At 37.5% G+C, this 14,281-nt stretch overlaps 1 protein-coding gene across 50 annotated transcripts in view; it reads left to right on the plus strand.

Annotated features, from left to right (window-relative positions):
• LOC105470926 (cytoplasmic linker associated protein 2) overlaps window positions 1-14,281 on the plus strand; it is a 220,733-nt gene that overhangs the window by 104,979 nt on the left and 101,473 nt on the right. For 45 of the 50 annotated variants that reach the window (XM_071090719.1, XM_071090725.1, XM_071090727.1 and 42 more), the window contains 6 exons: window positions 1,109-1,168; window positions 2,238-2,315; window positions 2,950-3,117; window positions 5,532-5,587; window positions 6,618-6,791; window positions 12,992-13,015. In XM_071090719.1, the coding sequence (XP_070946820.1) occupies window positions 1,109-1,168; window positions 2,238-2,315; window positions 2,950-3,117; window positions 5,532-5,587; window positions 6,618-6,791; window positions 12,992-13,015 (560 nt within the window). The remainder of the gene's footprint in view (window positions 1-1,108; window positions 1,169-2,237; window positions 2,316-2,949; window positions 3,118-5,531; window positions 5,588-6,617; window positions 6,792-12,991; window positions 13,016-14,281) is intronic. The other 5 variants (XM_071090712.1, XM_071090754.1, XM_071090753.1 and 2 more) reach the window with 1 other exon arrangement.

Below are 14,281 nucleotides of genomic sequence, written 5' to 3' on the forward strand. Positions count from 1 at the left end.
TGACAGCTGAAGTGACATACCAATGCTGGAGATACAGGACTAGATGTGGTAATTATATCTCGTAGGCAGAACTAAGAGTATAGATTATGTTGCCTCAATAAAAAGACTGTAAAAAGATAAGTGGGCAAATACTGGTACCAACCAGGTGAGCATCTGTTTAAGGGAAAGTGGAAGAAAAAGTGTTAATAAAGGAAGAAATACAAGTCAAAGCTGTGTCATCAAGTGCCAAGGAAGGAGAGGAGCTCAAGTATGAGACAGTTGAAGAAACTGAGAAATAGAGGACTTAGGAGAAAATGTACACAAACTTTATGTAAAGTCATATACATACATATGTAAGGAAACAGTGTAAAAATGAAAGATCCAGATTATTGTGGCTTTCTTGATCACTATTGTATATCTTCACTGTCAAGTGCATAGATGTTTAATAAATATTTTTAAATTAATAAATGAAACTTGTTACATTTTATTTATTTATTTTTGAGACAGTTTCTCACTCTGTTGCCCAGGCTGGAGTACAGTGGTGGGATCTCCGCCTCCCAGGTTCAAGCGATTCTCTTGCCTCCACCTCTCAAGTAGCTGGGAGTACAGGAGTACACCACCATACCCAGCTAATTTTTGTATTTTTAATAGAGACAAGGCTTCACCATGTTGGCCAGGCTGGTCTCGAACTCCTGACCTCTAGTGAACCACCCACCTCAGCCTTCCAAAGTGCTGAGATTATAGGCATGAACCACCGCATCCAGCCTTAAGTTTTATATTTGACAAACATTTTAAGTTAAAATTATGGGGAACTCTTAAAGTCTTTTTGAACTGTTTAGCATAGCAGTAATTGGATCCTGAGTAAGTTAGGTATTCACAGCTACTTGGGAGGCCGAGACAAGAGAATCACTTGAACCTTGGAGGCGGAGGTTGCAGTGAGCTGAGATTGCGCCATTGCACTCCAGCCTGGGCAACAAGAGTGAAACTCCGTCTCAAAAAAAAAAAAAAAGAGAGATCTAAAATCATGTCTTATGCTTTAATTTAGGGGACAAAGTGTAGTAGTATCAAAGAAAGTGTTAATGTATTTCTCAGTACAACATTTAGTTATCATTTAACTTTTATTTTTCAGACGTTCATTTGAATTTTTAGATTTATTGTTGCAAGAGTGGCAGACTCATTCGTTGGAAAGGTACGCATTCCCTCTTCCTTCCTCCCACTTCCCTCCCCATTGTCACCAGTTTGTTAGAAGTTGATGGTATTGGTTTTACATTATTTCTCATTTTGCTTCGAAGGTTATTTGTACTGGTTTTCCTTTGAAGCTGTGGTGGTGTTGTGCCCCTCTTAACTCATTACAGCTATGAATAGTATGATTTTCTTCTTTGTGAGATGGGTAAGGGTTTCTCAAATAGAATGGGTTATATAAGATACTCCAAGTTGAGTTGGGCAAAAGTTTAAAAATGTATCTCTAGTCATATGATATAAGTTTCCTAAGTGTAATCAATCATGTAATGAATGATTTAAGATGGAAGGAACCTCCTTTCAGAGGAAAGAGATTTTTAAGAAGAGGTATTTGTTGGGAAGTTTCTCCACACCAGCTGTTAGATGTCATTGATCAGGTATATACTGGGCAATGTCTAGTGTAACTCTGAAATGAAGGAGAGGAAAATGTGGGCAGCTGATTGGTTGCTGGCTATTTGCATGGCTATATTTCTTATTAGCTTCAAGTTTGAAGCTTGGAAGATACTGTATTTACCTTGAGTATATGGCTGGTTTTTCATTTTCATGAAAATTCTTGAATTCTTAAGGCTCATTTTTTAAAAATAGAATTTGTTCAAGTTTTCTTTGCGTTCTTCTGTGGCAGCTACTATTCAAATTTGGTCAGATCACAACTGATCACACTTAGCAAATCATTTCTACAGTGGTAGATTAGTGAGGAACCACACAGAAGATTCTTTTTTCTCTAATTTATTAAAAATTAAAAATTTAGGTACTATATATACTATCTGAATTCCATATAAAAATAATTACTTTTAGATTTACAGTAATTGGATTGTCAGAAGGAAGCCATACATTAATAAAACATATGGGACAGATAATTAGAAAATCTTATGGTCTTAGATTTATTATTGTGTACTAATTAATTTTTATTTACCTCGCCTACCCATTTGTAATTAATATGTAACATATAAGCAGTAAGTACCATTTGTGGTGAAACATACAGCTTTATCATAACTCTAAAAATGTATTTTATTTTATAGACATGCAGCCGTCTTGGTTGAAACTATTAAAAAGGGAATTCATGATGCTGATGCTGAGGCCAGAGTGGAGGCAAGAAAGTAAGTCGGTATAGTATATTTTTGTGACAGTTTCATCTTTTTTTAAAAAAAACAAAAATAAAATGTATTGGGAGAATGAAAATATCAGAAGTGTCCAAGTATTTTACTTGACTAGCCCTCCAGTAAAATTAAGAATGTTTTTTCTCCACTACATCTGTGCTAGACATCTAACAGCCTCCTACATATTGCCACTGACGTATAATCATCAGTATTCTTTTTTTGTCATAACCTATTCACTTTCATCATGAATAAAAAGAACTGTCATTTATCGTTTGTATTGTATACCTGATATTGTTTGAGGTACTTGTTATATATTATTTTCTAATCCTTAGAATGATCCTCCAAAGATAGTGTTATCTCCATAGACGGCAACTGAAATTTGGACACTTAGGGGTTTACCCAAGGCCACACAAACCATAAGTGGCACAGCAGGTTTTGGACTGAGATCTGCTTTTCTCAACAGCCTTCAGTCTTTCCACTGGAACTTGTTCAATTTAGAAAGTGTTCACCTGATACATAGCAGATAATGCTGAAAACCAGTAGGCTTACCTTCATCCTTCTTGAATGTACATGTTACTGTTAATGTCTAATTATGTAAAGCTGTTACTTCATCTGCTTTTCTTTTTTTTAACAGGACATATATGGGTCTTAGAAACCACTTTCCTGGTGAAGCTGAAACATTATATAATTCCCTTGAGCCATCTTATCAGAAGAGTCTTCAAACTTATTTAAAGAGTTCTGGCAGTGTAGCATCTCTTCCACAATCAGACAGGTCCTCATCCAGCTCACAGGAAAGTCTCAAGTAAGGTCATATAAATGATGATTACTAGTCTCTTCCTCTCCTCAACTCCCTAAAGTTTCATAAGTTGGATACTTGAATATCTGTTTGCTTTCACCTAAAGCCTTGAAAGAATGATAACTCTAATATACTTATTTATTTTGGTCTGCTGTTTCCAGAGTTGGATAGCTTGCCAGCATAATTCCTTCTCTTTGGATAAAGAGTTCTATGATTCATATTTTGCTTCAATATGTTTATGTCTGTAAAAGTCTGGGAAGTACTACATTTTTTTTAATACCACAAAAATAGTACTTATAATAAATAACCCATTTAATGGAGGAATTGTAATGGAGATTCAGAAGTTATCTTGAGAATTCTACAACACTATGTGACTGGTAAAAAAAAAAAAAAAAAAAAACTCTACTACTTTCCTTCCTAACCTCTGACACAGCTTAAAAATTCAGGAAATCCCTCAAGGGACAACATTATCTAGTATCTGACTTAGTTCTCTGCAACTCCATTCTAATCTTGATGTTGACTACCTCAAATCCTTACTGCGTTAGCAACCGTAACCCTGTTTTCTGTCTCTCTGGCCCTATGAGATTGCTGAAATTCCTGATGCCTTCTCTACTTCCTAGCACTGGCCCTGTCCATCTTCGTGACCTCTTGCCCTGTGCCATGTATCTGCAGATTTCCCCCAGGGAAGAGCAGCTCAGAGAATGTCAGCCTAATTAGGCCAGACATGGTAGCTCATGCCTGTAATCCCAGCACTTTGGGAGGCCAAGGCGAGCGGATCACCTGAGGTCAGGAGTTCGAGACTAGCCTGGCCAACATGGGGAAACCCCATCTCTACTAAAAATTAGCCAGACATGGTGGCGGGTGCCTATAATCCCAGCTACTCAGGAGGCTGAGGCAGGAGAATTGCTTGAACCTGGGAGGTGGAGGTTGCAGTGAGCTGAGATCGTGCCACTACACTCCAGCCTTGGCAACAGAGCAAGTCTCTGTCTCCAGAAATCCTCTCTGTAATTTTTTTCTTTTGGGGATCTTGACCCCCACAAAGATTGCTGGTTGCCTTGGCAACTCTGATGCAGAACTGGGACCAGGGGGAGGCAAGGGGGCACCTAGGGTACAGAATTTAAGCAGGCACTCACTGGGTCATTCAAATACTGTACTGAAGTTCAGTTTCTTGTAGGTTTTCAGAATAAAAGTAGATACAATCTGATTTCAAAAATAATTGTTGTAGGAATAATGACCTATCTCAACTTTTATTTAAATTTCTATTTAAACTTCTGTTTAAATTTGTGATAAGTTCATCATCTGAAATGAGCTGTCTTTGTTGCTTTTGTTCTCTTTTTATTAACTATGCTCAAACTTTAAAGTATACACGAATCACCTGAAGATCTTGTTAAAATCTGGAATCTGATTCAATAATTTTGGGGTGGGGCCTGAGATTTTTCATTTTTTGCAAGCTTCTAGGTGATGCTAAATGCTGTTTGTTCATGGACCATATTTTGAGTACAAAGGATCTAAAGGAAGATATTTTATATTGCTCTAATATAACATTTTTAAACATAAACAACTTTAGATTCTGTGAACCTTAAAGTGATCTGTCTCAATCTAAGAGAACAACAATTTTAGGAGACACTTACAAAAATAATATAATGTTAGCTTAAACATTACACGGACATTACAACCTTACAACTTAGGTGAGAGAGGCTTTGGTTATGCTGAGTTGCCTATGTGCTAGTGATAACACTACCCCTTTCTTCTTCTAAGTAAAATATCTCAGGATACAAGTGAATAATAATAGTACTGTTATTGAGTTCTCTTTGGTGGTCACCATGATGTGTGTTGAGGAGCAGAGTGAACAAAGGCAACCTGATCTCTATCTCTGTAGAGCTTACAGTCTTTATTCACTGCCAGTATTTTATCTTTGCTTCATAGCTAATTGAGACACCATTGATATATGATGATTGGGAGGAACTGTTCTAATGCGATTTGTAAAAGGAGAGTTAAAATTAGAAGTACCAGCTAGGCATGGTGGTTCACACATATAATTCCAGCACTTTAGGAGGCTGAGGTAGGAGGATCACACTTGAGCTCAGGAGTTTGAGACCAGCCTGGGAAACATAGGGAAACCCGATCTCTGTTAAAAATGTAAAAATTAGCCATGCTTGGTGGCATGCACCTGCAGTCCCAGTAAACTTGAGAGGTTGAGGTGGGATGATCACTTGAGTTGGGGAGGTCAAGACTGCAGTGAGCCATGATTGTGGCACTACACTTTAGCCTGGGTGACACAGCAAGGCTTTGTCTCAGAAAAATAAAAATAAAAAAGAAATACTTCTCAACTTTCCACAAAATTCAGTAGTATTTTATTGGTTTTTATCAGAGGAATGTTAAATTGTCTTCTTACTAAAAGCATTTTTTATACCTTGCAGTCGCCCTTTTTCTTCCAAATGGTCTACAGCAAATCCATCAACTGTGGCTGGAAGAGGTAATTTTCTCTTTAAGTAAGAGTTATAACCTATTTTATCTTTAAAACAGTAGCTTTCAAACTCTTTTGATGTGCTCCATAGTGAGAAGATCATTTTACATGGTAACCCAGTACCACACATAATGAACTTTACCTGTATATGTATACATGTATACATACATAATATAACCCAAAGTTGCAGGAAGCCATACTTTCTCTTACTTGTGATGCACTCTGCTTTCAGTTGTTTCATTTCTTCATAATGGCTTCTCATGATACACTCAGTTGATTTTACAGCTTATTAATGGGTCATAACTCACAGTTTATAAAACTCCTGACCAGACTGGCCAACGTGGGGAAACCCCATCTCTACTAAAAACACAAAAATTAGCCGGACATGGTGGCACATGCCCATAATCCCAGCTACTCAGGAGGCTGAGGCAGGAGAATCGCTTGAACCCAGGAGGTGGAGGTTGCAGTGAGTCGAGATCGCACCACTGCACTCCAGCCTGGGTGACAGAGCGAGACTCCATCTCAAAAAATAAATAAATAAATAAAAATAAAAAACTGAAAATCTAAAGACCAGAAATTGAATGACTTAATTTGCATTTCCACAGAGTGGCAGAACCTCCATTAATTTTTTAATATCTCTACTCCTGGACTAGTTTTTCTTGTATTTTTCTTATAGTAAAAAATGATACTGCTGCCTTCTATTTATCTTGTATAGTGCTTCCTTTGCATAAATCAGTCCTAAACATAATCTCTTCATCTACAAGACAGTCCTGTGAATTTTATAGTCAGAATGTTATCATTTTTCCCATTTTAAAGGAGAGGAATAAGGCAGAGAAATACTGAGAAAATTGCTGAAGACTTAGTTGTGATTGAAACTGAGGCATTCTAACTTTAAAATACTTAATAGTACTGTCCATTTGGCCACTGCCTTTTTGTTGACCATTTGTCTTCAGATTAACTCATGGTGGTCAGGTTTATACAATTTTCATGTTTTCAGTGATTTAAATGATACAGGTTACCTTTGCTTTGTCTTTCATAGTATCAGCAGGCAGCAGCAAAGCTAGTTCCCTTCCAGGAAGTCTGCAGCGTTCACGAAGTGACATTGATGTGAATGCTGCTGCTGGTGCCAAAGCACATCATGCTGCTGGACAGTCTGTGCGAAACGGGCGCTTAGGTGCAGGTGCCCTGAATCCAGGTTCCTATGCATCACTAGGTAAGACAACTGATTATGGAAAATTGTACCATGTTCTCTCCCTGATCTCTGTGAAGACAAGTTCATATACCTTAATCATTTCTATTCATTCTTATTATTTAAGGATAGTCCATATGTTTAAATATAATTCTGTATTGGGGACATGCTTCTGAGGAATCTGAGCTGCCTTGTTTCTCCTTTTCCCTTGTCTTCATCATCATCTTGATCAAAGCAACAATTCTTGAGTCCATGATTGCCTGTAGAGTTTTCATAACTGCACTTCTACCACATCTAGCCACTAGTTTCTAAGGGAGTTTGGGAAGGGAATTGGTCTTGTATCTAGCTTTCTTGTTTTCTTTCTCCTACTTCTCTTTCTCTTATCAAGAATGTGAAGCCTTTTGGAGATCTGGGAGAATGGCAAAGCTCTACTCTGTCTAACCAAACCCTAAACATATATTCCAAAACTCTATTCAGTTTGTTTTTTTCATGTTTTTATGTCCATCAAATTAAAAAGTTGAGGTTGGTTATCTGTATTGCATATCTCTTCATCATGCTTCTTTTTTTTTTTTTTTTTTGGGGGGTAGTACTGGTGGAACACTAAGCAAGCAAATGACCTGAACACAATACAAGTTGAGCATACCTAATCTAAAAAATCTGAAATCTGAAATGCTCCAAAATCTGAAACTTTTTGAGCACCAACATGGCACTCAGAGGTATTTCGAACCAAGGCGGGTGGATCACCTGAGATCAGGAGTTCGTGACCAGCCTGGACAACGTGGCGAAACCCTATCTCTACTAAAAATGCAAAAATTAGCTGGGCGTGGTAGCTCATGCCTGTAATCCCAGCTACTTAGGAGGCTGAGGCAGGAGAATTGCTTGAACCCAGGAGGTGGAGGTTGCAGTGAGCCAAAATCGTGCCATGCACCTTCAGCCTGGGTGACAGAGTGAGACTCCATCAAAAAAAAAAAAAGGTATTTCGGATTTTGGATTTTTGAATTAACGATGCTTAGGCGTGCTCAATCAGTTAAGTGTGAATGCACATATTTCAAAATCTGAAATCCTAAAATGTTTTTGGCCCAAAACATTTTAAATAAGGAGTACTCTTATAGATTCAGGTTTCTTATAGGTTAAGAAATGCAGAGAATTTAGGTATGAATATAGTACATGATAAAGTTGGCACAGCTGCATTCAGAACCGTGAAGAGGAGTAGATTATTCAGTAAATTGTGTTTAGACACATGGTTTATAATCTGGTATAAAATTAAGTTAGAACCATGTTACACATCATATAGAATTATATTCTAGATGATAAAAACATTAAAAACATAAAGCAACTTGATGAAAACATAATAGGTGAGTATTCCTCAAATCTCAGGTTGACACAGGAATTCCTATACATAAAAGCAAATAAGCCATGAAGGACAAAAAATCTCTTGAATTTAAATCTAAAGTATGAAAATATGAAATCTTAAGCAAAAACTAAAAGAGAAAAATATTTTGCCACATACTAGTAAAAAAGTTGAGAAGTTTTTCAAGTCCATTAAAAACAGATGAACTCTATATATCAAGAAAAGCATGTATCACAATTGCCAACAAATACCAGAATAAATGTTGAACCTTAGCTGTAATCAAACAAATGCAAATGGATAGACCTATAACTATAACAAGAAAGTTAAGGGTAGTGCCTACTGTTTTCAAGAGTGTGGTAAAAAGGGCCTCATCAGGCAACGCTGATGTGAATTAGTGATGGGACACTTTTTCTGAGTTCCAATATGGAATTCCATGAAGCATTTTTAAATCAGAATTTTTGCCCCAGTAATTCAATGTTTACATAATAACATTTTTAAAAAGAATGTTCGTGTTTTTAATAACATTATTAGCATCAACCTTAATGTGTAACAGAGGGGATAGTTGAGTTATATTGTATCCTTATATATGTTGTGTGCAGCCATTAAAAAGTCATATTTTCAACAAAGATTGAATTATGCAGGCTACCAAATAGTATGTAGTAATTTCATCATTTTGTGTAAAATTATACATGGAAGAATATATATATCACGTCAGTGATATATTACAAAGGTGTTAACGGGGTTGATTACTGCTTTTAATTTTCAGAAAACTTTTTGTTTCAAAGCATTACATTGCCAAGAATGCAAGGTTATTTCAGTATGTGAAGACCAGTCAACGTATGTACCATATTAATAGAAGAAAGACAAAAACCTCATGATCATCTCAGTACCAGCAGAAAAAGCATTTGACAAAATTAAAGACCCTTTCATAATAAACATACTCAACAAACTAGGAACAGAAGTCATTTTTCTCAACCTGATAAAGAGCATCTTTGAAAAATCCACAGCTAACATCCTACTTGATGATTAAAAAACTGGATATTTTTCCCTAAGATCAGTAACAAGACAAGAATGTGCACTCTTGGCTCTATTTAACATTACGTTGGAGTAATGTTAAATTGGAGGTGCTAGCCAGGGCAGTTAAGCAAGAAAAGAAATGGAAGGTATCCAAACTGGAAAGGAAGAACAAACTATCTCTCTTTGCAGAAAACACAATCTTGTGTTTAGAAAATCCTAAGGAATCCACTATATGTATGTGTGTGTGTGTGTGCGCATATATATATATATGAGCAAAACACATTACTTTGAATATTATTTTTACAAGAAGAAAAATATTGTATTTAAAGTGTTTTAATGTGCACTAGAAAGCCAATTTGGAACACTATTTTTTTTTTGCGAGAACCTATTGTTGTTCTTTAAGGTTTGAATTTCATGTTTCATTGTAAAAAGGAGAAATGCCACTACTTTTTTCTTTTCTTCATCTGATCCAGGTTCCCACTCAGGGACAATCAGATACCTGCCTGTGGCTTTTTCAGGGGTTGGATAAAGGATGTTCTCCTTCTTTTTCCTGCTTCCCTTTCTCCCTTTACCCCACCCTACCCGCTGTGTCTCATGTACCCTTCTTACACACATAAGACTGATATAAACTCTGTTTTCTTCTACTTTGAGCCTCACTTATTATGGCTATACATATATGGATTAGAGGGAGTGTTCTATTAGTTTTCAACACACACTTACTTGAGCACTTAGTTTTTGCTAGGTACCAGGGATCCAGAGGTATATGCTTCTATACTGAATCTCTCAGTCTATTGGTAGGTTGCTGAAGGAGGAGCAGCTAAAAGTTTGTTGCGTTTTATGCATTTTGAGTTTGAGGTCCCTGTGAGACTTCAAACTGGCAGTTTTCAGTGGACCCTTGGTATACAGTAGTATATAGAACTTGGCAGAGAGGCCAGCACAGTGACTCAACACCTGTAAACCAGCACTTTAGGAGGTAGAGGCGGGTGGATTGCTTGAGCTCAGGAATTCGAGACCAGCCTGGGCAACGTGGCAAAACCACACCTCTACCAAAGCAAAAAATTAACCAGGTGTGGTAGCACGTGCCTGTGGGCCCATCTACTAGGAAAGCTGAGGTGAGAGGATTGCTGGAGCCTGGGAAGTCGAGGCTGCAGCGAGCCGTGATCACACCAGTGCACTCCAGCCTGGGTAACAGAGTGAGACCTTTCCACATTCTCCAAAAAAAAAAAAAAAAGAAAAGACAACAACAACAACTTAGCAGAGATCTGTGCTGATGATTAGATTAGATTTGGAAGTCATTAGATCATTTTTACTTACTGTAATCAGTATTAAACTCAGCATTCCTTCTTAAAGCAGTTGCTACTGGTTTTTGTTATCTCTAAAGTACTGAAGTTTTTGGCAGCATCATAAGTGTTTTGAAGTTCACCCTTTAACTTCAGCCTGAAGGGGAAACTTGGTGGTAGGAAACAGGAATTTAAGTTAAGGTAACCTTGATGTATGAGTGCATATTTATGAATATTTATTCTAGCAATTGAGTTTGTGGAATTGCTTGAGTGGAAAAGAAAATATAATTTCAGTGAGGTCATATGGACAGAAGTCAGATTTTAGTTGGTTGGTTGAGAAGTTGGAAAGAGAATCTGTACAAGTTATTATTATGCCTGATGGTCAAGAAAAGGGGTGAAGGCCGGGCGCGGTGGCTCAAGCCTGTAATCCCAGCACTTTGGGAGGCCGAGGTGGGCAGATCACAAGGTCAGGAGATCGAGACCACAGTGAAACCCCGTCTCTACTAAAAATACAAAAAATTAGCCGGGCGCGGTGGCGGGCGCCTGTAGTCCTAGCTACTCAGGAGGCTGAGGCAGGAGAATGGCGTGAACCCAGGAGGCGGAGCTTGCAGTGAGCCGAGATCGCGCCACTGCACTCCAGCCTGGGCAACAGCGTGAGACCCCGTCTCAAAAAAAAAAAAAAAAAAAAAAAAAAGAAAAGAAAAGGGGTGAAAGAATGGTAAGAATTATCTGTGGTTGAAAGAACTTATCGTCTTACAAGATTGGAAAAGTGAATTATGTTTGTATCCTAAGGTGGCAAGTCAGTAGAGATGGAAAAGTTAGAAGTGTGAGGATGAAGGGAGATAATTAATAGCTAAGTTGCTGTGGAAGGTGTGAGGAATGGGATATGGAGCATAGTCTGGGAGTTAGTCTTGAATGTGGAAGGGTCAGCCATTTCACTGATGTAGAAGGGAAGGAAGTGGAAGAGGTAGTAGATATCAGATATGATATTTTAGAAAGTTGGGCATTAAGAAGAGTATGATTGGGGAGGTTGTTGTGACTTTCTGCCTAAAGATTCAGTCAGGATCATGTGCTAACAGGTTGACTTGAAGTTTAGAATAGCCATTTGGGGGGAGTAGACACAAGAGGTGGGGCACTCGTGGCTGACATTTATTAGAGCAAAAGGATTTATTAGAGCAAAGAAAAAGACCTGTTAGATAGTCTGAAGGAGTCTAGACACAGGCTTTCAAAGTTTGTCTCCCAGAGATAGGGTTGAGGGGCTACTCCTTCCTCAAGCAATGAAATAGAGCAATGCGGGCAGGGCACAGTGGCTCACACGTGTAATCCTAGCACTTTGGGAGGCCTAGGCGGGCAGATCACTTGAGGTCGGGAGTTTGAGATCAGCCTGGCCAACATGGTGAAACCTCGTCTCTACTAAAAATACGAAAATTAGCCAGGCGCGGTGGCAGGTGCCTCTAGTCCCAGCTACTCGGGAGGCTGAGGCACAAGAATCGCTCGAACCTGGGAGGTGGAGGCTGCAGTTCGAGTTGAGATTACGCCATGGCACTCCAGCCTGGGTGACAGAGCGAGACTATTAAAAAAGAAAAGAAAAGAAAAGAAATACAGCAATGCAACATGTTCGCAGTGTTTCTGCCTAAGGAAGCTCACTTAAGACTCACGCTGGGGGGCCAGTAGGGGATTGGGAGTAGTCACATAAGGCACTCTGCTTGCACAACCAGCCACAATTACCAGAATCCCAGATTCCCAAAAAGAAAGGAGGTGTTCACCATAAATCACAGTGTTTGCAAAAACAGCTTAGGCGAACCGTAGCAGAGTTCTGTGTCCCCACAACTCCGTGCACACACTTAAAATAACCTTATTAATATAGGGAGGATCCAAAATGATTACCAGAGACCAGCCCCACAAGCGTACACTTCTTAAGAACAATATCAGTCCTGCTATGTTAAATCCTTTTAGCATGGGCACTAAACACCAAGTCAGATATTTATCCCAGTTTCTAGTATTGCCAGTATGCATAACTTCATGGTTGTGTAGTTTTCTCTATGGGGCATCTCAAGTAATAGAATAGAGAAAGTGAGTTAGATTCATTCAGATGTGAAATTTTATAGGGGCTGAAAGTTCTAAGAAAGGATGTGGGTGGGGAAGCAACAAGGTGGTAAACAGAGGCTAATGATGAGAGAGCCTAAGTGTGGAATTTGGGGGTATACTATAGACAAGAGAGAAAAGAAACAAGGCCATGTGACTGGATGGGAAAAACTCAGACTAGAGCAGGGGATTGGCCTGACGGCAAAGTCCAAGGCTAGGACGTGGACCTCACTAACTTTTCTCTTTTTAGGCTAGTGAAAATAAGACTCATTATCAACTTTTAAAAAATTATCTACTTAGTATATTAGGTGAAGTCTTTATCTCACATCTTGTTTAATTTCCTAGTCTGTTTTAGTTGAAAACAAGCTTGATATGTATGTCTGTGCTATGAATTCTGTCTTCTTAAAGAAAATGTTTTCTAGGAATTATAAAAATCATTTCTTCTAATATATTAAGTTTTCCTCTGTTCCTTGCTTGCACTTTCATCAAAGAGGATACTTCTGACAAGCTGGATGGTAAGAACTTCCTTTCCTAATTCTACTAAAGATTTTTATGGAACCTGGATTCTATATAATATTCTTGTTCATTCTTCTCTTATTTTCTGAAAATGTATTATTAATACTTATTTAGTGATAACGTTAATGTAAAAATGGCTACATAATTCTCTGAATAAAGTTGGGGTTATATCCCAGTCTACTCAAATACTAGGTAACTATTTTGTTTTAACTTAATTACCTTAAAATGTTTTCCCGAGCTCTTAGAAGTACGCCTCTGAATATTCTCGATTTAAGTCTTCGTAAAAAATACTGGATTCAGAAGAATGGAAAGAAATCTCCTAAATCATTTCATTCACCTCTTTAGTCTACTAACTGATACGACAAATGACATATTTCATAAGTTCATATGATTGTTTTTGAAAATGAAACGCAAGTTACAGAGGCTGACTTTTTAGAGGGCGTTGTAAACTAACATTTAGTCAAAATTGAACTTTAAACTTTGCCCTTTTAATTTCAGTATTCAGTTGCTTACAGTTTATCTGTAGTGGCTCGGTTCAGTAACAACCCTGTATGATATTTTTTGTCTGATACTAGATAGTATATTATCCACACTTTCCCTTCACTGCAGCAGATACCATAATGTTACCTATGAGCTTGACCTTTTTTAAATAACTTAAGATACTAAATCTGTATGCCACATTATGAGATCTAAGAAAAACAGAGACACTATATATTTTTCTGTAAATTATTATGTAAATGGAAAATTGATCTAATATATCTTCTGTTTTAATGAGATATAACATTTATTAAACCTTGGGTTAGGTACATGACTGCTAGTTATATTAGTCTCTGCTTTTCTATATTATTATAATAAAATATTGAATGAAATGATAACCCATCAAGAGTTGGTTTCTATGTATCAAACCCGTTGGATATCCTGATATTGATATTCTGAATCCTTTAAAAACACTTTTATCACTTTCCCATTCAAAATATTTTCCTGTTTGGGTAGGAAATATCAATCTATTTGAGGAGTCACTTCTGTTATGTGATGTGATACTCTTACTGATGTTCAATCCTATGTTTAAAAAAAATACACAGACATGTATATTATTGCCCTTTAGTAGTGAGTTATGATGTTTGTACTTAGTCATTTTTTATAGATCTCATCGACATCTTAAGGAGTGCACATAAATGTTGAATAAATAGCTAATGAATTGGATTGATAGGTTTTTACTTTGTAGATGCTTTGATGAAAATGGGCAAATGAGGCCTAGGTCATAG

Source organism: Macaca nemestrina, chromosome 2, assembly GCF_043159975.1.
Source record: "Macaca nemestrina isolate mMacNem1 chromosome 2, mMacNem.hap1, whole genome shotgun sequence".
NCBI classification, from domain to species: domain Eukaryota; kingdom Metazoa; phylum Chordata; class Mammalia; order Primates; family Cercopithecidae; genus Macaca; species Macaca nemestrina.